At 49.3% G+C, this 27,342-nt stretch overlaps 1 protein-coding gene and 1 long non-coding RNA gene across 3 annotated transcripts in view; one reads left to right on the forward strand and one right to left on the reverse strand.

Annotated features, from left to right (window-relative positions):
• LOC124477475 (ATPase family protein 2 homolog) overlaps nucleotides 1-26,768 on the reverse strand; it is a 37,363-nt gene extending 10,595 nt beyond the window's left edge. Inside the window, exon 1 of one of the 2 annotated variants that reach the window (XM_047035318.1) lies at nucleotides 26,246-26,768. In XM_047035318.1, the coding sequence (XP_046891274.1) occupies nucleotides 26,246-26,377 (132 nt within the window). In that variant the 5' untranslated portion in view covers nucleotides 26,378-26,768. Of the gene's footprint in view, nucleotides 1-14,713; nucleotides 14,875-26,245 lie in introns of those variants that run through there. The other variant, XM_047035403.1, reaches the window with a different exon arrangement.
• LOC124477587 lies at nucleotides 160-3,906 on the forward strand. The gene is made up of 3 exons (XR_006957170.1): nucleotides 160-1,109; nucleotides 2,805-2,877; nucleotides 3,760-3,906. It is a non-coding gene; the product is annotated as an uncharacterized LOC124477587 (long non-coding RNA).
• Nucleotides 26,769-27,342: the final 574 nt, after the last annotated feature.

Here is a 27,342-nt window from a genome sequence, read left to right on the forward strand (position 1 = left end):
CAGCAAGAGCAGGGGCCCATCCATCACTTAACAAGATACACGTCCTGTTTTCAAGGATCCGGGGGAGTGGGGGGCGATTGAGGAAAGGGGGAATAGAAGAAGAAGGAGGGGGTAAAGTGAAGGGGGAAGAGGAGCACGGGGGGTGGATGGAGGGAGGGAGGGAGGGGGGGTTGGAGGGAGGGGGAATCCCAAAAGACAAATACTTGGCTTGCATGTGAAGCGGGCGTTGACATCTTCCTGTGACTCAAGCAGCGTTCCACCTGAGCGCAGGAGGACAGTAACATGTCCAGGAAGCACCAACGGCCGCTGGCTAGATCTTTCAGTAGGTTCCACTGGGAGGGGAGAAACAGGATTCACACTTAAACAACCGTCATATAACTATGATGGAACAATTCTGGTGGCCATATCGAGTTCTTCGTCTCATACTAGGATTAATGGCTCAATAGAAACTGCTAGAACAACAACAACAAAAAACACTCGCGTTATCTCTCTGATTTCCAGATAGTTGCACCTCGACTCAGTAGCCTGCTGTTGGGACCAGGGCAGCAGCACGCCACACAGACCGCAGTCAAGTCAACTGAGGCTGCGCCTTCAACAACCAGCCAAGCTGATCACAACAGAAAGCTGGAGCTGCAGGTTTTTTACGGTGGATAACAACAACCGTCATTCCAGACATCTTTCTCGAGACATGATCATCCTCTACTGACAGATGGTTTCCTGTCCCTGAAGGCTCCCTCCGCTCTCTAACCAGCCAGGAATGCAGGGAACCTCATCCTGAGCGTTGCTGTGTTTACTAAGGGACGGACACTCCAGCTCCAAACTCCAACCTCTACACTCCAGCTCCAAACTCCAACCTCTACAGTCCAGCTCCAAACTCCAACCTTTACACTCCAGCTACAAACTCCTAGCTTGCTGGTTAGCAAATTGGCTATTCAACTGGCTGGGTGGTTTACTGGCTGGCTGGATTGTTGGCTGGTTAAATGGGTATCTTGTTAGCTGGCTGGTTACCTGGCAGGCTTGCCTGCGGGGACATGAATGTAGTCCTGCCCAGAGGCATCCACTGTATGCGGTTTCCTAAACCTGTCAGTCTACAATCTACAGAGGCCCTGGTGAGTCACTCTGGAAGCAGGCTGCCACACTGGGGCTGCCTCGCTGGGGCTCAGGGGGGGCCGGGGGGGGGTCTGATCGGGGGGGGGGGGTAGGAGACAAGAAGACAGGCACAGGACAGGAGGGTGGGCAGGTAAGAGGGTGTTGATGCCAGGAGAGGGTGGAGAAAGGTTTGAGGCACGTAGCGAGTTTGGGAGCAAGGGAGAAAGGAGGTAAAGAAAGAGGAGGGGAGAGGAGAGAGAGACCAGAAAGAGAGAAGGAGGGAGAGCGATAGAGAGGGAGGAAGAAAAGGAGACAGTGACAGAGAGCATAGTTGGCATTGGTTCAAGACTGAGAGGCTTTCATTCTGGATTTTGCCCTTGAGTCAAACTTGCATCCGGCAGGCAAGGCCACCATGTCCAACCAGCTCTCTGGTTAACCCCTTCCTGTCCAATCAGCTCTTTAGTTAACCCCTTCCTGTCCAATCAGCTCTCTAGTTAACCCCTTCCTGTCCAATCAGCTCTCTAGTTAACCCCTTCCTGTCCAATCAGCTCTTTAGTTAACCCCTTCCTGTCCAATCAGCTCTCCAGTTGACCCTTTCCAGTACAATAGGGTCACTGCTCTAGTTAACTCCTTCCTGTCCAATCAGGTCACTGCTCTAGTTAACGCCTTCCTGTCCAATCAGGTCACTGCTCTGGTTAACCTTTTCCTGTCCAATCAGCTCACCCTTCCTGTCCTCTGCTTTGCACCACTAATAACCTATAGGATACGATACTAAAATAGAAAAGTATGGATCAACAGTTGTACACACTGCAGTGTGGTAAACACAGAGTGACTGTTAGAAAGTACACAGAAGATCAAGGATCAGAAGTGCAGAGTTCTATGTGCAGTATTTGTATGTCGCTTTGGATAGAAACAAGCGTGTGTGTGTGTGGGGGGGGTGACAGTCTCAGCACGGCCACAGCTGCTGAACTAGTTAGGTCTCCTTCCATCCTTGTCCAAAACAACTCCTACTGCCTCACAGCCCTGCAACCAAAATGGCCACTGACAAAAAGTACCTCATTCCTATTTTGATAAGAGGAAAGAAAAAGCTGTTAGACACACAAATAGAAGACTAAGTGGGCTGAGTGGAAGTGGGCCACCAAACAAGGTGAGGAAAAGCAGAGGAAACGATGCAGGTCCATGGTGAAATGTCTCGTCATTGGAGCCCCGAATAAAAAATAGCAGTAAAACGACTGCCATAAAGTCCATGTATGTTTGCTTTATAAAGAGGTGTTTCCTGTGAGCTGTCCGCAGTTGTCAGTTTCTTCCTGCTAGCTGAGCGCTGGGTGTGAACCCGTCTGGTTTCTATAACCCAGCCTGTAACAGTGCGGGGGCGACGTGTAGCGTGCGCTCAGCACCAAACACAACCTCTCCAGGGAACACAGCAGAACTGTCCTGTCTCTCTCTTCACCCTCATTCTCAACTCCCCCCCCCTCCTCCTCCCTTTCTCCCCCTCCTCCTCCTGCTGCTCCCCACCTCCCGTCATGTACAGATATATCAAGAGAGACTTCACAGCATCGATCTGCTATTACAGTGTGTAACAAGTTTGGGATACCTTGATACAATTCATGAATGCTTGCTTGTGTTATGCCAGGTGCTTGCGTTGTCTTGTCTTAAGAATTTCAGTGCCCAGTCTAACCTTGTGTTGTTCTGTGTACCTGACAAATTTAAAAAAGACTTGAATGTACCAGAGAGGAACTGTTGAAGATATCCCTCTACTACCTTCACCACCATCATCATCATCCCCAGGTCAGTCGGATCAGCCCTCCACAAAAAACTGCACACAAGTAACCACAGCCCTGCACACACACACGTAACCACAGCCCTGCACACACACACGTAAACACAGCCCTGCACACATAGTCTCTCCCCCGCTCTCCTCTCTCTCACTCACATCCACTTGCGCGCACACACACGCAAACATAAACACACACATTGCTGAGTGACAAGGCTGACTCGAGGAGATCAGTTTCCACTCCCGTGAAATCTAACCATCATCCTGTTTACCCTCTCCCCAAAGTGAGACTGCTGGCTGGGAGGTGTATGTGTGTGTGTCTGTGTGTGTGTGTGTGTGTGTGTGTATGTGTATGTAAGTAGAAGAGGGAGAGATGAGAGAGAAGAAGAGAGAGGAAGAGAGAAACAGAGAGATGGTGGGAGATGACAGAGGCTGTTCTTTCTCTGTCTTCAACATCCCTCCATCTTGTCTCCTGCACCGGGTCTAAGCAGGAGCCCAGGGGAGGGGGGGGGGCAGGGAGAAAGGAGAGAAAGGGAGAGAGAGAAAGACAGCAAGGAGAGAGAAGAGGGAGAGGAAAGAGAGAGCATGCCAGACTAGCAGTGGTGGTTTAGAAGTGTGTGTGTGTGTAATTGTGTGTGTGTGTAATTGTGTGTGTGTGTAATTGTGTGTGTTGGGGGGCGGAGGGGAAGCTAGACCGGGGAAACCCTGTCAACAGGCTTAATTAAGGGGAAAAAAAGGAAGCAAATAAAGACTAGTTAAATGTGATTCACAAAATAGCAATTAGCCACCCAGTACTTGAACATCCTGAAAGAAAAGAGAATGCCCCACTCACCCTTTCCCTCCCTCCCTCCCTCCCTCCCTCCCTCCCTCCCTCCCTCCCTCCCTCCCTCCCTCAGATTTCGAGGAGACATGGTCCACGTCCCCGGCCTGGCTCCAGCGCAGGGTCGTAACTGAAGCGACGACAAACCTGTTCTGGTCCCAGCGGACCAGCGCTAGGTTTACCAGGCCTTTGTGTACACAACACCTCCGCCCATCCCGCTCCCCCCCCGGCCTCACCTCAGAAGAGCTGTCCTGGCTCGGTGCCACAGCAACGCAGGGTGAACTGTTACTATCACTATCAAACAGCCAGGTAATCCAAACACCTGCATTCAACCCCCTCCCCCTGTCTCCACCCCTATCTGCCCCCTCTCCTCTGTCTCCACCTCTCTCTGCTGCCCCTCGTCCCACCCCTCTTTGGCCCCCTCCCCATCTCCACCCCTCTCTGCTACCTACTCCCCCTGTCTCCACCCCTCTCTGCTGCCCAGAAACTGTAGCTCCAGGCAGTGTGTGTTCCTCAGGAATGGTGGATACCCTCTGTTGACAGCGCCAAGCCTTTTATGCTGAAAACACTGTATTCCCTTTCAGGCATGGGGGGTGTGAGGGGGGGTGGGGAGGAGAGGACACCACCCCGACGGCCTCCAACAAACTTCAAACTCTTTTCACCGCCCCCCCCCCCCCCCCATCACCTGAATAAGAGGTAGAAGGGGGAGACAGAGAAAGAAAGAAATGGGAGCACAAAAGGGAGTGTAATGAAGACAGGAGAGAGAGGGAGCTGTGGGGCGAGAGAGGGAAGGAGCTGTGGGGCGAGAGAGGGAGGGAGTTGTGGGGCGAGAGAGGGAGGGAGCTGTGGGGCGAGAGAGGGAGGGAGCTGTGGGGCGAGAGAGAGAGAGAGAGGGAGCTGTGGGGCGAGAGAGGGAGGGAGCTGTGGGGCGAGAGAGGGAGGGAGCTGTGGGGCGAGAGAGAGAGGGAGCTGTGGGGCGAGAGAGGGAGGGAGCTGTGGGGCGAGAGAGGGAGCTGTGGGGCGAGAGAGGGGGGGAGCTGTGGGGTGAGAGAGAGAGGGAGCTGTGGGGCGAGAGAGGGAGGGAGCTGTGGGGCGAGAGAGAGAGGGAGCTGTGGGGCGAGAGAGAGAGCTGTGGGGCGAGAGAGAGAGAGAGCTGTGGGGCGAGAGAGAGAGCTGTGGGGCGAGAGAGAGAGGGAGCTGTGGGGCGAGAGAGAGCTGTGGGGCGAGAGAGGGAGCTGTGGGGCGAGAGAGAGAGGGAGCTGTGGGGCGAGAGAGAGCTGTGGGGCGAGAGAGGGAGCTGTGGGGCGAGAGAGAGAGGGAGCTGTGGGGTTGGTGATCGCCCGAGACGTCTGAATGAGAGCCAGATCGTGTGTTAACAGAAGGCCCAGATCCTGCCTCCACACCCTGACACGGTCACATCCTGCTCCAGGTTTGCCCGCCCGGTGTGATTGCTGGCGTCACCCGGGCAACCAGGACTTCCTGCCCGGCGCTGCTCCCAACACGGACGAGGAGGACAACAACAGGTGGTGCTTCCAGACAGGCATGTGAGAGGACACCTCACAAAGCCACAGGACCCCGCAGTGAATCAGGAAACAGACAGCCCTCTGCTCTAACCAGCACAATAACAAGCACCATTACTTTAGCACCGTCAACACTCACACACACACACACACACAAACACTAGGAGAGGGCTCTGTCGACCTGTATTTGCATGTTGCTTTGGATTAAAGTGTCTACTGCATACAAAGCCAAATGTAAATGTAATGGTTCCTTCCAATGAGCTGGGTGGGAGGGCAGTGTTCAGGGTGTGGCCAGGTATGTTTCCTTCCAATGAGCTGGGCGGGAGGGCAGTGTTCAGGGTGTGGCCAGGTATGGTTCCTTCCAATGAGCTGGGCGGGAGGGCAGTGTTCAGGGTGTGGCCAGGTATGTTTCCTTCCAATGAGCTGGGTGGGAGGGCAGTGTTCAGGGTGTGGCCAGGTATGTTTCCTTCCAATGAGCTGGGCGGGAGGGCAGTGTTCAGGGTGTGGCCAGGTATGTTTCCTTCCAATGAGCTGGGCGGGAGGGCAGTGTTCAGGGTGTGGCCAGGTATGTTTCCCTCCAATGAGCTGGGTGGGAGGGCAGTGTTCAGGGTGTGGCCAGGTATGGTTCCTTCCAATGAGCTGGGCGGGAGGGCAGTGTTCAGGGTGTGGCCAGGTATGTTTCCTTCCAATGAGCTGGGCGGGAGGGCAGTGTTCAGGGTGTGGCCAGGTATGGTTCCTGCAGGAGTCCAGAGGGTGAGTGGAGGTGTGGGGACCAGGTCTGAGAAGCCAGCAGAGCTGTTAGCCTGTTATTTACAACTGCCTTAACAACTTTATAGATTCCCCTGGAGGTGAACAGGAGGCCATGCTACTAAATCAAGCCTGGCAAAAGGTACTTATTTCAAGCCTTCTCCCTCCGCAGCTACATTCATATTTTAAGAGCTGTGACTTTACAACGAGGAGGAACAAATGTGAGCCAATAAAGGCCCAACCTTTGACCCTTGACCCATGTTGTTTCCCAGCCTGCTCTTTGATTATTAAGTATCTGAGAGGTTACCCCTCCCATTCCCCCCTTCTTCCTCCACTATCCCCCCCCATTCCCCCCTTCATCCTCCACCCCCCCACTCCCCCCCTATATTCTCCTCCCCCACTCTCTGCTTCCAGGGGGAGGAGGTGGGCGTCCTACACAGCGCCAGTTCAAACATCCCCTTCCTCTTCAGGGGAAGCTTTTTATTGTGTTCCACCGAGATAATTGCCAATCCCTTTAAATGAAAGGGTTTTCTTGGTGCAGTGGTAATTACTAGATGCACAGTGAGGGTCTGGGGAGGAGGAGGGGACAAGGAGAAGAAAAACATGACAGGCAGGTATTAAAATTCAGAGGGCGGAACAGGAAGGAAGTGAAGAAAGGGATGTGTTGAAACAGAGAGAGGCAGGGAGGGAAGGGGGTGGGAGGGAGGTTTGATGAAAAAGGGAGGGAGTCACAGTTTGGGGTTGAACGAAAGAAGGAGGGAGGGAAGGAGCTTGAGAGGGGGGGGAGAAAGGGAAGGAGGCAGTCATAGCTTGGGGTTGAGTGAGTGAGAGTGGGAGAAAGAGAGGGAGGGAAGAGTACGGGAGGAGAGAGGGCGGGAGAGAGCCACTGTTTGGGGTTGAGGAAGGACATATTTATGGTCCGAGGGCTGGGTCTCTCTGAACAAGGCAAGCAGCCCTCAGTTCAGAGCTGAACATCTGCTCAGAGCCAAGGCCTTCGTTCTGCAGAGAGATTTATATGCTGATCTAAACTCTGCAGTAAATCACAGATCTTGGGGGGGTACGACGACTTGGGGGGGTACGACGACTTGAAACGATGAAATTCAATGCAGTGTGTCTGAACTGAGGTGCTTTTGGCTACAGACTTTACAAACAAAACTTCCTCAGCAGACAAGAGTTCCACCAAGGCTAAAGAGAAGCACTTTAAAAGTATCTCAGAACCATTTTTATATATATTTAAAAAAATAAATTCTAGAAAAGAGAGTGAATCAAGCAACCTAGTTTCAGGATAGAGCGTTGATGGAGGTTGATGGTGGGTTTTACAGCTCAGGTCAGGGTGGGGGGTGGTGTGGAGGGGGGGGGGGCTCTAGCTGTGTGGTACCAGCTGGTGTCTAATGGTGTCTTGTGATTCGGAGTGATTTGCACCTCAGTCTTTTACTTCCTCTCCACTCCCTCGCTCTTTACTTCTTCTTCTGATCCTCCTCTCTGGTTTGCCCTCCTTATCTCTCCATCTCTCCCTCCTTATCTCTCCATCTCTCCCTACTCAGTGAGTTCAGGCTGGCTGGGTGTCAGTTGGGCCAGGGCAGCATTCAGATCAGCGTGTGAGCGTGTGTTTGAGGGACCTTTCCCTGTGCTGTACATGAGAGATATGCCTTTAGGCGAACATTCCCTCACTGTCCCCAAGTACAAACGTTTCTAAAGGTTTGGGAAAAAAGTTGTAAAAAATAAATCTAAAAAATGTTTTCAAAAAATGTTTCAAAAGTTTTGAAAGATATTTCTACAAAAAGTTTTGAAAGGTTGAAAATATATTTGCAATGAAAAAAAAAAGGTACTTGATGACAGATTACCTAAACTGTAATCTGTTCTCCTCTTTCACTGTGTGTGAAAAAAAAAAAAGTTAAAAAAAAAGGTTTCCAAAGGTTTGAAAAAAATAAATCAAAAAAGGTTTCTATAGGTTAAAAATATATTAGCAAAAAATAAATAAAAAAATGCATCATTGATGAATACTTTTCCCTTCATCCCCGGGACGACGGGACGTTAATTTGGGGCCGTGGTTATGACTTTAGATGGTGTGTTTCAGCACCAACACCGTGGCCAGGCCAGGGAAGCTGCCTACTGCACTTCAGAGACTTGATAAAAGGTGCGCTTGTTGTCAGGCAGAGAGGAAGTGGGGGCCGCCGGGCTGGGAGGGTCAAGGCGTGAGACAATAGCCCCACTCAGGAGGAAAGAGACCATCAGTTAAGATTTTTTCTTTTTTTTCAGCAATTTGAGAAAGTGGAATCTGGACGAATTGGTGTCCTTTGAGTTCCTATGGCATGAGTTATGTAGGGGCAGGGGGGGGGCTCGCCCTAATTGATACTTGCAGCTCTGGAGGGGGAGGGGTCAGCCTTTAGCAGTGCAGAGCACCATTTCAGGTCAGACTGGCTGTCGCCATGGTGATGACTGAGGGAGTGAGCTATAGAGAGAGAGAGAGAGAGAGAGAGAGAGAGAGGGAGAGAGAGAGAGAGAGAGAGACAGAGACAGAGAGCAGAGAGACGGAAAGAGATAGTGTGTGTGAGTGAATGAGAGAGAGTGAAAGAGAGAGATAGAGAGAGAGATGGAGAGAGGGAAAGAGAAAGAGAGAGATGGAGAGAGGGAAAGAGAGAGAGAGAGCGAGGACCCTGCAGCAGATGTATAGAGTGACAGTCAGCGCCACGAGCTACACAACAGGCCCGAGCCACAAGGTCAGTGGTTCAAGCTAGCGCTGGAATTCCTCACAGCAGCAGACCCCACAGATTCGGGGGAACTGGGACAGAAGAACAGGAAGATGACCAGGAAATACAGATCGTTCCTGAACTCTGACCACAAATACTGTCAAAACGAATATTACTACTATGCGCGTCTGATCCGATATTCTGCTGTATATTTATCTATCTATCTATCTATAAATATAATCTAAAGCATACTGTGGTAACCTTTGTGGTAACATTACAACATATACAGTACATACACTCTTTGTAAGTTGCTTTGTAGAAAAGCATCATCTAAATGAGTAAAATGTAAATGTAATGTATTCCATACAGCACAGCATTGTAATCCACACTAATGTAGCTATCCTGTTCATCAAATACAACTCTAAACCAATTGTTTGTGCATGGGTTGAGTTAGGCTTTTGTAGTCATTTGAATTTCCTTTCTATTGAGGCTTTTTACAAACCTTAACTCACCACCACACAGTTTAGTTTGTAATAATCAGTAAGTCCTCTTGGCAGTGTCTGAGGCAGTGCCTTAGCCAGCTGTTTAATGGAACAGCAGAATCGTGCTTGAGTAATAATAATGTTTGAAGTTCATCAATACAAAGAATACATCTAAAGTAATCGAAATCATAAAATACATCAATAAGAAAATGATCATCTTTGATCTTGACTTCATGCTGTGCTTTATTTTTGCACTATTTGTGTGGGCTTTGGATAAAAACGTCTGCTAAATAAATACATGATACAACTGTAAAAATGTACTCCAAGCAGACAGTAAGTGAGCCTAACATCCTGTATTTGACTGCAGTGTCTTAGCTAGCATTTTCCTGACCTTGACAGCGTGTGTAATACACACCGGACATTGGTCTATTTCAGTGCTGGTTTTACGGTTAGCTCTTGGTAATAGAGCCATATTCTCTCAGGACTGCAGGACCAGAGCGGGGGAGGGGTGCTGAAGCTATGGATAATGCATTTGACCAATATTGAATAATCCTATGCCGAGTTATCTGAAAGTCACATGACACCGGTAAACGTAGAGAGTCCAGAAATTCCCCAAAACATCCCCTCCTCTTAAGTGGGGTCATTGTTTACAATTTATAATAACGTAACGTAAGCCTGCCTAGTAGTCACCTAAACAGATAATATCGCAATTTTTACACCTGGCGTATTTTCCAATTGCTAGATTCAAAATCGTTAGGCTAGTTTCCGCTCGACTACAAAGGCTAGTTTCAGCGTGGTATTAAACAAAGTTAGCAGAATAACCTCTGACACGCTTTCTGATACATAGCCTGCTGCTACAAAGTTGTTTAAGGCCTCCCTCCCTACTCCTGACTTTAGCCAGCGAACTCCACCTCTGGTTGTGTAACTCACCGGATCTCAGTGATTCCCTCTGGCAAAAAATAAATCCTCGATTTCTAAACATAGACAAACGTGACTGTTTGCAAGCTGTCGAACCCGTAATCTCTCAACCAACACAGATAAATGCAGAGTCGTTACCCATCCCAAAACAATCCGCCTAATCTTGGTACTATACACTCCATCTTTGTACCTACTGGTCACGGCGTACTAGGTGGCATGAAAGTGAATTTAAGATTTGCAATAAAGGCACATCAATTATCAATACTAACCATATTATGGATCAGTATTATTCAGTTTCACTCTATCGTACTGAGTGTTCCATCCTGTTGCAGGTATATTTGGCAAGGTGTGAAACAATTTAAGTGATCAAAACGTAAGATAATGCGCTGCATATGGTCTGTGTAATAATGTTTTATCACTAGTGCATATTGGCATGCATATAAGCCATGAACCAGCACCATATAAACAAGTATAGACCCAGCTCATATACTTGAACACAGACACACACACACACACACACACACACACTGACAAACACACACACACACACCTGGCAGGATCTGTCCTGCTCAGGCAGTAGATTATCCCTCTAGAAGAATGGCTGGATCTGGGAGCCGTTTCCCCTCCCTTCTCCACCTCTCTCTTTCTCATGGTTTCTTTTCCTCTCTTTTTAATCCCTCTCTCATCTCTCTATCTATACCTCTCCCTCTCTCTTTATCTCCCTCTCTTAAATTCTCCTTTATTTATCTCTTTCTCTACCTCCCTACCTCTCTATCTCTACATCTCTCTCCATGCTTCAACACAAGGTGAGGATCACAAAGAGAACACCTGGCAAACACGGATGTGGCCCTCCTCATCTCATTGTCCCCCCCCCCCCCCCCCCCCACTCCCTCCCTCCCTCCCCCTTCCCAGAGCAGCTTTCTGCCCCCACAGCCGCAGGAATGGCAAACAAAGTTACCAGGAGGTGCTTTGACCCCCCCCCCCCATACGCTCACACACACACACACCCACACACACACCCCCCAGCTCCTCTTTCACACGCCAGGAAGTGACATTCAGACCAGGAGCTGCACGTACATGTTCCTCTCCTCCAGCAGCACCTCTGTCTGTGCGTGTGTTGGAGAGAGAGGGGGGAGGGAGGAGAGTGATAGAGAGAGGGAGGGAAAGAGGAGGGGGGAGTGACAGAGAGAGGGAGATCATCTAAACAGGACAGTCTACAGTGGCAGACTATCTGACCACTGTGCCTGATCAAAAAACTACAGAAGCCATTCACTGTGTACAGACTCAGTGAGCGCAGCCTGGATGTAGGAACAGGCTGACCCGGAGAGAGCCTGTATCTCTTCACGTGCCCTGTCTCTCTTACAGCACTTGTCTCTCTTACAGCACTTGTCTCTCTTACAGCATTTGTCGCTCTTACAGCACTTGTCTCTCTTACAGCATTTGTCGCTCTTACAGCATTTGCCGCTCTTACAGCATTTGTCGCTCTTACAGCACTTGTCTCTCTTACAGCATTTGTCGCTCTTACAGCACTTGTCTCTCTTACAGCACTTGTCTCTCTTACAGCACTTGTCTCTCTTACAGCACTTGTCTCTCTTACAGCACTTGTCTCTCTTACAGCACTTGTCGCTCTTACAGCATTTGTCGCTCTTACAGCATTTGTCGCTCTTACAGCATTTGTCGCTCTTACAGCACTTGTCTCTCTTACAGCATTTGTCGCTCTTACAGCACTTGTCTCTCTTACAGCACTTGTCTCTCTTACAGCATTTGTCTCTCTTACAGCATTTGTTTCTCTTACAGCCCTGTCTCTCTTACAGCATTTGAAATTGAAAATTTAAAAGAAGGGAGAGAAAGTGAGGGAAAGAGCTGAGAGAAAAACAGTTTGACATCATGGCAGTATTTTCACCCTCAGCCACAACTAAGAAAGCACGAGGGGTGCAGAAAACGATCCCCTCTCCCCCCCCCCCCTCTAATTTCAAGCCTTTTCAGATCAACAACAACTCAGAAGTAGCACAACAACACCGGGGGCTAAAAGGCCATGTTGTTCCCCAGCTTTCAAACACAGAGCATCAGACCCAGACATCCCAGCTCATTTGGAGTTAAGCGTGATTAAGTTCCTTTCACACATCCATACAGGTAGCGGGCCCAGCCCTTCCCTGCTCTGGGCTCCTTTGTGGGGAGGCAGGATGTTGACGCAAGGTGAAGCCCCCACGGCCTCTCTCCTACTCAGGCTATCAGGGCCGAGCATCACCACAGCCTGCATGGGTACGGAGCAGGGTAGGCTGCCATGCAGGTCTGGCAGGAACACAGGGGGGTGGGGGGGTGGAGAGAGGTGGTACAGAGAGAGAGAGAGGGTGACACAGAGAGGGTGAGAGAGACAGACAGTGGTAGAGAAAGACAGACAGACAGACAGAGAGAGGGTGAGACAGACATACAGTGGTACAGAGAGAGAGGGTGAGAAAGAGGGTGAGACAGACAGACAGTGGTACAGAGAGAGAGGGGAAGGGAGGGTGAAGATGGCCTCTCGTCTCTTTGGGGCATTTTTGTGCAGTAGGAAGGATGTGATAGCTTTACTGCACGGTCGAGTATTTATAACCTACAACCTTTTTAGAGGCCCTGCTCAGGACCGACCGGCACTCTCTTTCTGGGCTGTTCCGCGACAGGCTGTGCTGTAATTCAACAGCACTCGCAGGCTTATAAATCTCTCACTGAGGGAAGTGTGGGTTCCTGTGCCTGCTAAGCCAACAGGGAAGGCAAGATGCCTTGAGAGAGCCTATTTGCCTGTCAAAATGAATCTTGGGTAACAGTTTGACTGGAGAAGGGCTTTTTTTTTTTTATTGTAAAAAAAAAAAGAAAAAAAAAGGAGATATTTAGGGGTTGCTGTGGTACATACCGTAAATAGCTAGACTTTCACGGCTAGAGATAAAATTCTTGGGGAGGCGAGCAAGGGAAACAGAATGGACTACACACCACAAACAAGTCATTTTGAGCTCTTGTTTCAAACTCGTGCGTTTCAGAGAAAGAGAGATTCATCACTGACCCAGCTCTCCCTTCCCCCTCCCTTTATCCTTCTCTCTCTCTCCTTTTCTTCCTGTCCCCCTTCCTCTCTCCTTCTCTTCCTCTTTTAAACAACCTCTTCTCCATCTTTTACAAACGACCTCCCGTTCTAAGGCCTAGATTTTGTGACGGTAAAACAGGGCTTGCATTGGCAGTTGCATCAAAGCCCTCACAATCAAATAATCCCTTACGGTTTAAAGAAAATAATCATCTTTCAAGATACAGATATTACTCATCCCACTGCGACACCAGTTCTAGATGTAAGGTAATCCACAAAAAGACTAACTAAGAACCAAAGTAGCTTTGAAAAGGAAATCTCAAGCTGAACGCTGTTGAATCCATTTGAGTCCATATCTCTGAAGCAGATTTTGAGTGGACGTTTCCCCTCCACCCCATCCCTCTCTAAATAACTCACTTCCCCCTTCTCAGCCCTCAGCTAAACATTCTTCAATCAAAAGGGCTCCACTGCAAGAGAAAAGAGGTGAAGCCACTTTTCCAGTTGTCTGTGTGGATCTCTGTACTTCTTGGTGGGACTGTAAGCACTAACTCATGTGCACTGACAACCATATGGAATACTGCTCTGTCTGCAAACTCAGAGGTGTGTGTATGTCGGTGTGTGTGGACATCCCAACAGACCATTTTCTCTGGTATCTCAATAAGAAAGCAAACTTCTTCAGAGAGAGTCACAACACACTTTAACTAGCAATTTAAACATTTAAACACGGGTTTAGTTGCAGACGAAACCTCAAAATTAAAAGTCGGGCCTAAAATTATACTTAGCGTGTAACCTTAGCTTGTCTAACGCTAGCTCGTCTAACTAGCGGTTCTAACATTGTTTGGCAATAAATGGGCCATTTTTCCCACCGCTGCCTAGTGACTGCTTCTCTGGGGTGAAACGCCTCCATCACCACCAACAGGACAGTAACAATGTACAGCCGACACTTTTAAACTCACCGCTTTAGCACGCTAGGTCACCAGCTACGTCACTGAAGAGCTAGCTATTTGATGTATATCAATGCTGAGCAGTGAGTTTGACCAACTCAGCTCAGTTCCACTACCACACCTGTCTAACAGTGTCTGATGTTTGAAACCTTCCATCTCCTACTCCAGTTACATGAAATTTGTATTTATTTAGCCGATGATTTTATCCATGTCAACATGCAAATACTGCATATAGAAACCACAAATAGTGCCTTTAGAAACAAAGCTAAATAGCATATCTGGTCCAGCAGAAAACATGAATTTAGAAGTGAATTAAGAATCACAGACCTCAAACCAGAGGATGTGGCAGGATGCCTGAGGAGATGCGTCAACAGATCAGGTTAGGGTGTTTCCGCCTGGGGTCAGGGGTCAGAGGTCATATCTCACCTACGAGTCTGCTGCAGAAGTACTTCCTGAGGTCATCCGTGAGCAAACACGAGGAAGCGTCACCTGTAAATCACACCTGGCGTATCCCCCCCTCCCCCGCACCACACCACCCAGTGAGCCAGGAGCCTTCTCAATGACCTCATTCACACGTCCTATTCAATGCAAGGGCCTTGTTGACAGTGCTCTTGTTTATACTCATAGCTGACGGGTAAAATGAGTCAAACGTCAATAAAAGTTGTCAAACTTGTCACCTCGACGTCTGGCGTGTTCACCTGAAGGTCGACCGCGCGGCAACTCTGACAAACACACGTTTGCGCAGCGAGGTCCATTGTGCTTGGGATTTGTGAGTTTTTATGTCAGTAATCATTTGTTTATTTGTTTGCTGCTGGCCTCTGGTTTTCTGCCGCCTCCTCCCAGCAGGGTTGTGTTGGGGGGGAGGGGGACGCTCTGCAGCAGAGCCCCACTGAGCCCAGAGAACACTAATTGGTGCTACCCCCTCCCCCCTCTCACCCCCTCCCTTCTCTCAACCCCCTCCCCCCTCCACGGTGTTTATGCACTAATTGGGCCACTTCCTGACGCTGGGGCCAGACGGGGGGTGGGGGGGAGGAATGCATGGCAAAAGGCCACTCAGACAAGCTAGCGTCAGTGGATTGGGGGGGGGGAATGAGAGAGAGGGAGAGAGAGAAAGAGGGAGAGAGGGTGACAGACAAAGAGAGAGATAGAGATAAAGAGAGGTGGAAGGGTGATAGAGATAGAGAAAGAAAGCAGTCCTGATTCTTTTCGACAAGGATAAGTGCCAGATAACATGCTACAGATCTGTTCCCGGGGTCTGAGATGCCCGTCTGCCTGGCCTGCGTCCCTGTCAGGAACCAGCTCCGTTATGAAACCCTAGCATGCAGAAGGGAACCACACTCTCTTTCTGAGCCCTCCCAGTATAAATCACCAGGCTGACAAATGGGAGGGCTGTTCATGGTCGTTTTCTCCAGATTGACCATCTATGTGCTGTGTTTCGTTTGATGTGCAGGTTCTTTGAAGTGAGCCTTCCGGGTCTATCGGGCTGTTCCTGGGGTTAGAAGTTGATCCCACAGACTTCAGGATGTTTCTGGCCGGTAAAGGAGAGAGGGAGTGAGGGGGGCGGGTCAAAATGGAACGGTGATTGTCCCCCCCAAACTAAAAATAGCCTCCAAAAATGGGGCAGTTTAGACAAATGACCTTCTCTCACTGACAAACAGGATCACAAACAGTCTTTTCCAAGAGTTGACGAGACTCTAAATCATCTACGATCGTGAGATCGAAAGAGAACGAAACGAGACAATATTCTTGATCTGCCAGACTGAGAAATACAACATATCTCAGATATAACAGCGCTGCGTCCTGACGCCTCAATAAATCACAGCGAATTATAATAACTCGGCTAATTGTCCCCCAAAAATTGGGAGCGGCAATAAAAACCAAGGAAAATTGCCCCTCTTGCGCAACACAGGATTCAGAACGAGCTCTGGATAAAGAGCCATTGACAGTGTGCAGACTTTATGGAGGGGCGGGGCCGTGTCACGTGACGGCCATTTGGACGGAGAGCCCTACCACGCAGCTGGCTGGTGAGAAGGTCCCTAGTAATTAAGGGAGGGATGAGGAGGAGAGGGGCGGAGGGGGGGGTCACACACAGATCCTGTCCTGTTATCCCAAATAGCAACAAACAAGGCAGCTTCCTGTTCCACCAGCTCCAGCACCGCCGCGTACAGGGACTGCCTCCCTGGGCGAAGCCACATCCCTGGATAGACCTTGGCAGAGAGCCTTCTCTGAGCAACACCAAGGGAACAGAGTCCATCCAAGGTGATGTACAGTATATGGGGGGGGAGGGATTTGAACCTGTGACCTCTTGAGATCTGCAGTCAGATCACCCTACCAGCAGGACAGCTATACACAGTATGCCTACTGTCATGGACAATATCGGGGAAAGAAAGATGGGGAAAGAGGGAGCATACAAGAGAGTTAGAGCATGCGAGAGAGAGAGGGGGGGGGGAGAGAGAGAGAGCATGCGAGAGAGAGAGCATGCGAGAGAGAGAGAGAGAGAGAGAGCATGCGAGAGAGAGAGAGAGAGCATGCGAGAGAGAGAGGGGGGGGGGGGAGAGAGCATGCGAGAGAGAGAGCATGCGAGAGAGAGAGAGAGAGAGAGCATGCGAGAGAGAGAGAGAGAGAGAGAGAGAGAGAGCATGCGAGAGAGAGAGCATGCGAGAGAGAGAGAGAGAGCATGCGAGAGAGAGAGAGCATGCGAGAGAGAGAGAGAGCATGCGAGAGAGAGAGAGAGAGAGAGAGAGAGAGAGAGAGAGAGAGAGAGAGAGAGAGAGAGAGCATGCGAGAGAGAGAGAGCATGCGAGAGAGAGAGAGCATGCGAGAGAGAGAGAGAGAGAGAGCATGCGAGAGAGAGAGCATGCGAGAGAGAGAGAGAGCATGCGAGAGAGAGAGAGCATGCGAGAGAGAGAGAGCATGCGAGAGAGAGAGCATGCGAGAGAGAGAGAATTCACGCCATCTCCCTCCTGGCTGCCTCAGGGACTGTGCGGCTCCACCACATTCTTCCAGCGTGACAGCAGAGCGGAGACGCAGCCCGTCCAACACGCAAGGCTGGAGGGGGGCCGAGCCCAGACCCGGGACGAGCCCAGGCCCAGGGGTGGCTGACCCGGCCCGCCGTCCTGCAGCTGCAGGTGGGATGGCCCGGCCTCTCCAAAACAGGAAGTGCACTGCTCCCCAGGCAGGGGACTTCCTGTCGGAGGAGCGAGGGTTCAACATGCTCCCGCAGCGGAGGAACACATTACAGCTCTGGCACGTGAAGAAGCCGGGTCCTCCCTCTTTTCCTCTCGTTCTCTCCCTCCATCCCTCCCTCTCGCTCTATACCTCTTCTCTCTCCCTCCCTCTCTCTCATTTAATGGCCATTGTAGTTCCCCCTATCTCTCTCTCTCCCTCATTTAATGGCCATTGTAGTTTCCCCGCTCTCTCTCCATCCCTCCCTCTCGCTCTTCTCTCTCCCTCCCTCTCTCTCATTTAATGGCCATTGTAGTTCCCCCTATCTCTCTCTCTCCATCCCTCCCTCTCGCTCTTTCTCTCCCTCCCTCTCTCTCATTTAATGGCCATTGTAGTTTCCCCGCTCTCTCTCCATCCCTCCCTCTCTCTCCCTCTCCATCCCTCCCTCTCCCTCTCCCTCTCTCTCCATCCCTCCCTCTCCCTCCAGCAATTTAAAACAACAGAAATAGTCCCTTTGGTGCTTTTCCAGAGGAAAGCAGACTTTTTTTCCCCCTGCTTGGTTTTGCGTCAGAGAGGGCAGGGAGAGGGCACGGTTAATGACACTTGGCCTCGGCAGCCAACAAGCCCAGAACCTACTCCAAGCCCCGCCGTTCTGACTCACAGCCTTGACATGAACTACAATGGCCATTAAACTCACGGCAGAGCAGGATGAGAGCATTGGGGGCTTCCTCTACACGGACACAATCTGTCGAAGAAAAAGCAGCAGAAGAAGTATTAACCACCACCAAACATGGGAGGATTAAAACGACACGCATTGCAAGCGGTACAATGGAGATAATTTTTTTCTCAACTAATGCCGCTGCACCTTACTTAAAATTGGCCCATCTTGCAGTACTGCACCACCTCTTGTAAAGAGCTGATCCACTGTTAGCTTTATTAGGAGACTAAAGCTGGGGGCCTGATGGTTCGTTACTATTCACTGGCCCTGGAGGGGGCTTCTTCCTGGTCTCATCTCGTGCCCCCCTCCTCCTCCTCCTCCCTCCTGTTTGGATCACAGTGACTTCATTAAGATGGAGCGCTGGTTGCCAATGTGGTTTTAATCGGGGGTAAACTGTAAATAAACCCAGCAGGACATGCAGCTGGGTGACAGACTGTCCAAAAATACAGAATGTGTGTGTGTGTTGGTGGTGGGGGTCAGGGGAAATAAAACATAGGAGGCGACGCAACATGGCTGTGTGTGTGTCAGGGGCGGGAGGGGGGGTGATGATTAACGATGCCGACACTTTGAAGACAGGAAGACACCTGGTGACCATCTTGTCTCCCGGGGGCAGACAGGCAGTAATGCTTCAGCGTGTTGGAATTAGGCCCCGTGCATCCCAAGGCTTTAGTAGGGCTGGCGGGCCCAGATGGGGGGCTAAGCCAGGGGAATGCAGAGGACTCGAGGAATGAACTCGGACCAGGAGGGCTGCAACAGCGAGTCTCCTCCCTCGTCTTGGCAGCGTGTCGATAGAATGACGGGATTCAACCCACACTCGTTTTCTTCCGTCCCCTACTCACTGTGAGATACCACCCCTGCCTCTCTCCAGAACAAGGCTGTGGGAGGGCGGGGGTAGATATATACCCCAGTGGTGGAGCATTTCACTGCAGAACAAGGGGTTGCTGGTTCGGATCCCCCCTATACACAGCTTTGGATGAAAGCGTCTGGTGTTGTGATTTTCTTGAAGTTGATTGTCTCATGTGTGAAGACCACAGTCTCTCTTTGAACTGGGTTCACCAAGGACAGAAAACATTCACACAGTGATTCTCAGGAACCTGAAATAGATCAAATATAAATATAATTTTAAGACGTAATTTCAGGGCGTACAGGTCCTGACAGAATGAAAGGCGGAACAGGATTAGCCATTACACAGAGCCTGGAGGCTAACCATCTGGGGTTGCTGGTCCCCCACATCTAGACCCGGGGGTCGGACCCGTGAAAGAGCAGTCTTGTCCTGGAGACCTCTTTGTAAAGAGCTGGGCTGCAGCTTGGCCACTGACAGCTGTCTACACACCAACCCTGAGGGGGAAGGCGCTAACTACAATCTCCACACTGTCATTACCCAGCGCCTTTTGAAGAGGGCGAAGTTCCGGTCTGGCAATTCGTTCCGCTTCTCTTTTCGTGTCGATCTCACTCGCTGTTGTCAGGATGTAGCGTGACAGATCGCCTCAAAGGACAAAAGACAACAGAGCAGGAAGGCATTTTAAGCCCATCGCGCTTTCGACTCGAGTCATCTTATTCAGGGATCTGGATCATTTGAACTTTTAAACAAGTTTACTGTCACAATTTTTTTTCGAGAAGGTCCGAGAAGTTTCCGCTGCTTCCCTCTGAAAGTTGAGGCTTCGTGTCCTCAGAGAGAAACGGGCCCGTCTCGGGGTGTCTACAGGCGGTGCGATCCAAGCTCTCGACGTCCAACCACAGTCCCCCTGACCACAGGAAACACCACAACAGAGAGTGGCCTTCCAGCGACCGAGGAGCAGCAGTCTGCACGTCTGGAGAGCGCCAAGGAGCAGGTCTCCAATCAGAAGTCCTGGAGAGGCAAAGCACATGCTGGCCGTGTTATGGTTAGAATTAGAATCTGTTGGTTTTCAGCGGATGTGGGTTTGATCCCTTTGGCCTCCGGGCTCAATCAAGTGAATCTAAAATTAGTGGGCTGCCTCGTTTTTCCGGAAAGCAGATAATTCCCCGTTGATTGTGGAGGAGAAGGAAAAACACAGCTAAAGCAAACATGACAAGGAAGGCAGAACAGGCGGGAGCTGCAGCCAGGAGAGCCGGCAGGGAGCCATGCTGGGATGGACAACATGGTGGTGCACGGAGTCGCTAACCGTGTCACACATAAAACACTTTACTAAAATACTTTACGAAGGCTGAACATCCACATTGCAGTGACCGTGCTCCTAGAGAAAGAAAAAAAAAGCACAGCGCCAAGAATCGTATTATTTTCCCCCCTAAACAATCCGACTTTGCACGCTTCTAATCTCTGGACTTTTTTCCGAAAGTCCCTGGTGTCGTCACTGTCGCTCCTCGAGCAGTTGATACGTTGTCAAGATATTGTCGTCGGCATAGAAACAAAAACCAACAGCAGGAAGTGCTGCCCGGCGCCCCGCCAGCACTTTTCTGCCAGAGCAAAACGCTCCGTGGACACACACCCTAAGACATCACATTGAATAAGAAAAATATATGGTATAGGAAGTTATGGGTTGGAGCCAACCACCCAACCACAGCCCCTGGGTTTCCTACTTGAGGCAGGGGGGTGCATGCAGTGTCTGTAGACCAGCTAGGATACTGAGGGAAAACTGTGTCCTCACACCGAGGTCGGAGGTTTCAGTTAGGAAGGTGTAAACAGACAGGCGAACTGAGGCTCAGCTGAATTCATCAAGGTTGCGACAAGATTGAATGTCATGGTAACGCGGAAGTTCAGTTGTCACGGGACCAGAAATAAATTGTCACCTATAGCAAAGGCTCATGGGTAATCGCCGGACGTGTCTCATCCTCATGTATAGACCCCAGCCTGCCTCCTTCCTCAGGTGCAGCGTGCTCCAAGGCAGGCTTCTAGGACTCCATCTTGGTTAACCACCCAACCACAGCCCCTGGAGGAAAACCTAACTGTAACCTCTTAATTCGCAGCACCCGGAAGGTTTTGGCAGTAACACGCAAAACACATTCCAAGGTTTGTGAAGAAAAAGAAAAGGTTTTCGAGGTTGTATGGGTTTAAATTCAATACATCCTAGTGGTTTTCGCTGCTACAAACTAAGTAGAAGAACAAAGAGGTTGTAGAACTACTGGTGTGAGTTTGGGACTTGCCGAATGTAGAAGGTTCTGTTACGGCTTGAATCTGGTGGACGAAGCTTTTGCTCCAGGAAATCATGTAGCTTTTAATTAGTGGCTTCCGTCTCCTAATTGGTCTCTTTCTGCTTCCCCCGCCTTAATTGGGGATCGGACCAATTGGCCGTGCTGCATTTAGTAGGTTTTGTTGACATTGAGAGAAACCGTACACCGTAATCAAGGCTTACAATGACGGTTTTCAGAAGGCAAAACAGCCCAGTGTGGAGAGAACAGGCAACCTCATTCTTTTTCAGATACCCGTAAAAAAAAAAATATATATATATATATATATATATACACACGCACACATATATATACACACACACTTACATAAAGGACAAAAATATGGGATTGCCCTCTGAAAAACTATTTCTGTTCCTCGGCACACTAACTCTACAGTGGTTTGGCTGAATGTGTATTCATAAAATTAACAATGATAACGTATTGATTTAGCAGACACAGATGAAACACAGATGGGGATTTGACCCTGTGACCTCTAGATTTGCAGTCAAATGCTCTAACCACTGAGCTGTGTGGACACACAACCTCCTAAACGGCATCCAACATACAGCTGCTGAGCATACTGCTAAAGTCATATAACTGTATTGACTTCCCACTGTTGTAAAAGATCACTTTAAGACAGCATGGTGGGGAGGGACACTAATCTGACCAGTTGAGAGTGCTTTACTCAAGTACAAACTTTTACCTCGTCATGACCTAACAACCGAGTCATGTTTACGGCTAACGGTGAGTAGAAACATTTCTTGTATCTGCGTACCCAGGTCTTTTAGTGTTTTCTGCCTGGAAAAAGAAGTGTAAACACTCCACTGGTGTTTCCATTAGGCCTGTATCCCCCATGGCACAGAGAGCCACAGGGACAGATAGAGATAGAGATAGAGATAGAGATAGAGATAGAGATAGAGATAGAGATAGAGATAGAGATAGAGATAGAGATAGAGATAGAGATAGAGATAGAGATAGAGATAGAGAGAGAGAGAGAGAGAGAGAGAGAGAGAGAGAGAGAGAGAGAGAGAGAGAGAGAGCAGGGGAAGGATGAGAAGAGAGAGGGAAAGAGGAAGAGAGAGAGCAGGGGAAGGATGAGAAGAGAGAGGGAAAAAGGAAGAGAGAGAGCAGGGGAAGGATGAGAAGAGAGAGGGAAAGAGAGGGGGGAGAGAGAGGGAGAGGAGAGACAAGGTTGCTGCCTCAGTAGCTAGGGTTCATGTTGACTTCAGCCACGCTACACCAGCGTCATAAAGAACCAGTCTGGAAGGTCCCAGTGGCTGCTGGGTAACACAGGAACCCCACACACACACACAGATAGTACACACACACACAGTACACACACACACACACACAGACAGTACACACACACACAGATAGTACACACACACAGACAGTACACACACACACAGATAGTACACACACACACACACACACACACACACACAGATAGTACACACACACACACACACACAGACAGTACACACACACACAGATAGTACACACACATGTCCCATCCTTTGCAACATCTCCCGTGACAGGTTTACAGTAAGAGCTGACCAATCACATGCTATTCTGTTGCCAGGGCAACTTTCGAGAAAATTGCACGACGCCAAGGGATAATATTACCAGCACTGTCTGAACACGTTATCAAAAGATCCATAGTTATTCATTAAACTTGAGCTCATTAATTAAGACATTAATAGTTGCACTGCAGGCTCTTAGGCTGTGCAGGCATTGGACCGACTTACAAACACTTTGAACAGAATATAGTCTTAATGAATGAATAAGCTCCCAAGCCTTAGCTTCTACCCCCAGGTCAATCTATGGATCTTTGCTGTGGCAAGGGTTCTGTAACATCATCACCGGATTAGTAACACTATCCACTCCTGGGTCCTTTGTCCACCATTATGGATGTAGAGCTCTTCCACACAATGGAAATGACCAGAAGTAACCTATGCAAACCATCTAGCATGCAAGCAGGAGAACATTCAACATCGGACTGCGTCCCTCCATAACTCCATCCATGCAACATTTATCAGAGAAACATGACACAAATCGCCCACGGTCCATCAGTAACAGATGAATTATAAGGAGGCAGAAAATAAGAGCGGGTAAAAGAACAGTTGTAAAACGTAGGAGCAGGGCAGGAGGACGCAAGGGAGAGTTGAGTGAGAGGGCCTCCAACAAATGAAAGAATAAAAGACCGATAAATATGAGAAAACGGTAAGGCTCTCTCTACATCTTTCTCTCTCGCTCCATCTCTCTATGTCTCTTTCTCCCTCTCTTTTTCACCCTTCCCCTTCTCTCTCCCCCAGTCTGTTTACAATTACTGTGCCGCGAATGAATCTTCCACGAATGAGCTCAACTGGCATGCTGACTACTCAGGAACAAGGGAGCTATTAGTGGAGGAATGGAGGAAGGAAGGAAAAGAGAAGAGCCAAAAGGGAAGGCAGCCCAGCTTGGAGGCCTGGGGAGGCAGGAAGATAGGGAGGGATAGGGGGAGGAAAGGAGAGAAGAGGCAGGGAGATAGGGAGGGAAGGAGATAGGGAGGGATAGGGGGAGGAAAGGAGAGAAGAGGCAGGGAGATAGGGAGGGAAGGAGATAGGGAGGGATAGGGGGAGGAAAGGAGAGAAGAGGCAGGAAGATAGGGAGGGAAGGAGATAGGGAGGGATAGGGGGAGGAAAGGAGAGAAGAGGCAGGAAGATAGGGAGGGAAGGAGATAGGGAGGGAAGGAGATAGGGAGGGATAGGGGGAGGAAAGGAGAGAAGAGGCAGGGAGATAGGGAGTGGGATAGGGGGAGTGGGATAGGGGAAGGGAAGGAGGGAGGGAGATGGGGAGTGGGATAGGGAAGGAGAGAGGGAGGGAAACCGAGGGAGGGAGAGAGGAAAGGAGGGACAGATGGGAAGTGGAGGAGGGGAGGGGTGGGGGGAGCAAGCCTCTGCTGCATCTCCCCGAGGTGATCTCTTTACCAGAGGAACACAGACCCGCTCCACTCAACCCCCCCCCCCCCCCCCCCCCCCCCCCCCCAGCACTCGGAGATGAAAGAGATTAGTTCTGGGCTCAGGCCCGGAGGACAGTTGACTGGGAACATCTGAAATTCTTCCATTTCTCAGGCAACAGGGTTTAGGAGGGGACCCGGTGCCCCGAAGAGACACTACAGACATGAAAACACTGTGTGGGGCTGCTGTCCCAAGTCAAGGGCTTCCAGCACTACACACACACACACACAAATTACACCAAACGACAACAGAAGCACATGAATGTGCTTGAGTTTGCTCTGTTTTTATGTGTTTTCTATCGCTCCAGCGCGTTGAGCCCTCAGGGCCACCGTAGGCGTCTGCTAGATGGATAAACATAAAATAAGAGTTCTCTGGAACTTCCCGTAAACCATAAAGCATTTGAATCAAAAGATGACACACACTTTCTATGATGAATGAACCGAAAAACCGTTAGATATTAAAACGGAGTTTAACTATGTTAACACGGGACACACTGAGAGACTCTATATTAGTGAAACTACATACACACACACCCACCCACTTCCACTTCAAACAAACATGCAGCACCCTGAGAAGAGGAAATGTTTTTTCCCAAAGCTTCTGCCAAGTCACTGCGACAGGATTTGGGAACGGCCTCAAACACGTTCATGGTTTCTCTCCTCTGAACAGTGACCTCATGTTCCTCGTCTGAAGGTCACTTACAGCAGGACTTCACTTCATGCTGACCACAGCCTCAACTCAATTTCAACCTAAAGACCCACACAAGATGAAGCTGAGCAAATCTAACGCCACACGCACACAGACAGCAACAGTAAAAAATAAATAAATACAATATTTTCCCTCACAAATATAGTTCGATATTTAGATTGATTTGCATATATAGGTAACAAAATATCCAAAGCTTGTGTTTTAGGGCAGTTCTGGCAGCTGGACAGCCTTCTCGGACAGGAGAGGGAGAAGTCATTTATTCCACAATGGGAAACTTAAATCTTGATGAAGATGACTAGACTGATTGAGGATATACATTGGGGTAGTGTTACAGTGCTGTCCAGAACCCCTCTGCAACCATCACTCAAATAAAAGCTCATTTGTTAGCTTCCCAAACACTGCTCGCCCCCTTGTTAAGACAGGAATTCTGTCGTCTTGTATGATTGGATGGGCACGAAACCTCTCGTGTCGCATGTTACAGTACCCTCGGTCTCATCTAAATCCCCCAAACTTACACCTAATCCTCCCGTAAGCACCTCTTAACGTGCTGCCGGCCTCCCGGGTATGGGCTGGCCTAGGCCGCGCTCCTGCGGGGTTTTTCTTTCTTTTTTTTTGGAGCACACAAAGGGGGTTATTATCTTGCAACCCTGCTCCTCCCAGGTCCCCTATTGGGCAGCTGTACACTGCATCCTGCAGGTGAAGACTGATGACTCACCCCGCTCCCTCCTGCCTCGTTGTTAGGGGGGACAGTGACTGGGCAGGTTAGGGAGCGGACGGGGATGAAACCGCCTTTTCAGGCACTTGTTTTTTTTATCTATTCAAACGTCAGGAACCCTTGGGATGTGCTGTGAAATGAGCTGTAAAAGATTTATCAGGGACTGGGCACAGCTAGCTAGGACTCATAGGTCAATGAATTACACAGGATATATTAAATATACAAAACATACAGTACTTGAACATGACTTAACCCATGAAGCTCAACTCCTCAAAAGCTTTATGCTTTGTTGGTTAGACGCTCAACTCAAGACATGAATATTACCATAACATTACAATAATATTACCATAACATTACTAGAGGTAGCTATACTTTGAAGTCAGAGAGAGAGACAGAAAGGTAGAGGGAGAGAGACAGACAGAGACACAGAGGGACAAAGAGAGTGAGAGAGAGAGGGACAGAGTGAAAGCAAATAAGAGAAAGAAGGAAGGAGAAAAGAGAGAGAGCGAGAGCAGAATATTTCGCCATTGGGGATTGTGGAGGGTTTTAGGAACAGCATTTATAAGAATAAAGGAGATTTCCTGAACTGAAAGCATTCCAGGGGCGCTGGTGGTCTTTCCTCGCCAAGAGGCAAGACGACACACGCTGGGGAGGCTGCAAGGCTTCAGCTCACAAAGAGCACTCATATCCTGCCTCTCCCTTTCCCTCCCTCCCTCCCTCCCTCCCTCATGTCCCTTAGTCTTTCTGTCTTGCTTACCAATTGGAATGTGAGGATTGGTTCTGGGTTGTTCTGTTCATCTGCTGTAGTTATCCAACATCGCCGCCACATTGTCAACTGCCCATTAAGTCTAAAACAACTACAACAGGTCTGTGGCTGTGTGCAATACATTTATGGTTAAAAAAAAATATACATGACTAAAACTTAATTATTTAGTCATGATTTAAGTCATTTAACTTGAGTAGTTGATCTAGGTCTTGGCATGGTGGTATTCTTAGAGGCCGTTGTGTGTTATCTGACACTAATACAGCCCTGGAAGTCTGATCCTACCCTTCAAAACCCCATCCACACACACACAGACACAGACACACACACACCTTCCCTCCCAGGGTTCTTCCATCCCCTACTGGTGTCCCGTTTCCTAGGCGTGAGCACACACACACATACACACAAAGAATTAAATCCAATCCACGTTTGTTTGCTTTAGCAAATGTAGCTTTGCTAATCCACAAATCTGAGTTGTGCCAGATACCTTCTTAGATCTCACCAAGAAAAAATGACATTTAAAGAAGCAATACGACAGAGAAGGCCGAAACATGAACCACTGGTGTCTTTTTAAGGTTCTCTCTTCACATAACCGATGGTCAAAAAGATGTGATTAAGTGAGAATTAGGCTAAACTTCAGCATATTATTCACTGGTGAATAGACAGCCAGCATTACCTGGAGAAAACCCTGGTTCTACTGGGGAACAGTCACCTGGAGAGAACCCTGTTCTACTGGGGAACAGTCACCTGGGAGAACCTTGTTCTACAGGGGAACAGTCACCTGGAGAGAACCCTGTTCGACTGGGGAACAGTCACCTGGGAGAACCCTGGTTCTACTGGTGAACAGTCACCTGGAGAGAACCTTGTTCTACAGGCGAACAGTCACCTGGAGAGAACCCTGTTCTACTGGGGAACAGTCACCTGGAGAGAGGTTCTACTGGGGAACAGTCACCTGGAGAGAGGTTCTACTTGGGCACGTCAGGCTGGAGCAGCAGTACACAGAAAACCCCGCAGCCAGGAACTCAGTGAATGAGTCCTAATCACTTAAGACAGCACAAATAGAAATTCCATCATGCTTGGCTCCCCATGGG

This window comes from Hypomesus transpacificus, chromosome 1 (genome assembly GCF_021917145.1).
Source record: "Hypomesus transpacificus isolate Combined female chromosome 1, fHypTra1, whole genome shotgun sequence".
Taxonomy (NCBI): domain Eukaryota; kingdom Metazoa; phylum Chordata; class Actinopteri; order Osmeriformes; family Osmeridae; genus Hypomesus; species Hypomesus transpacificus.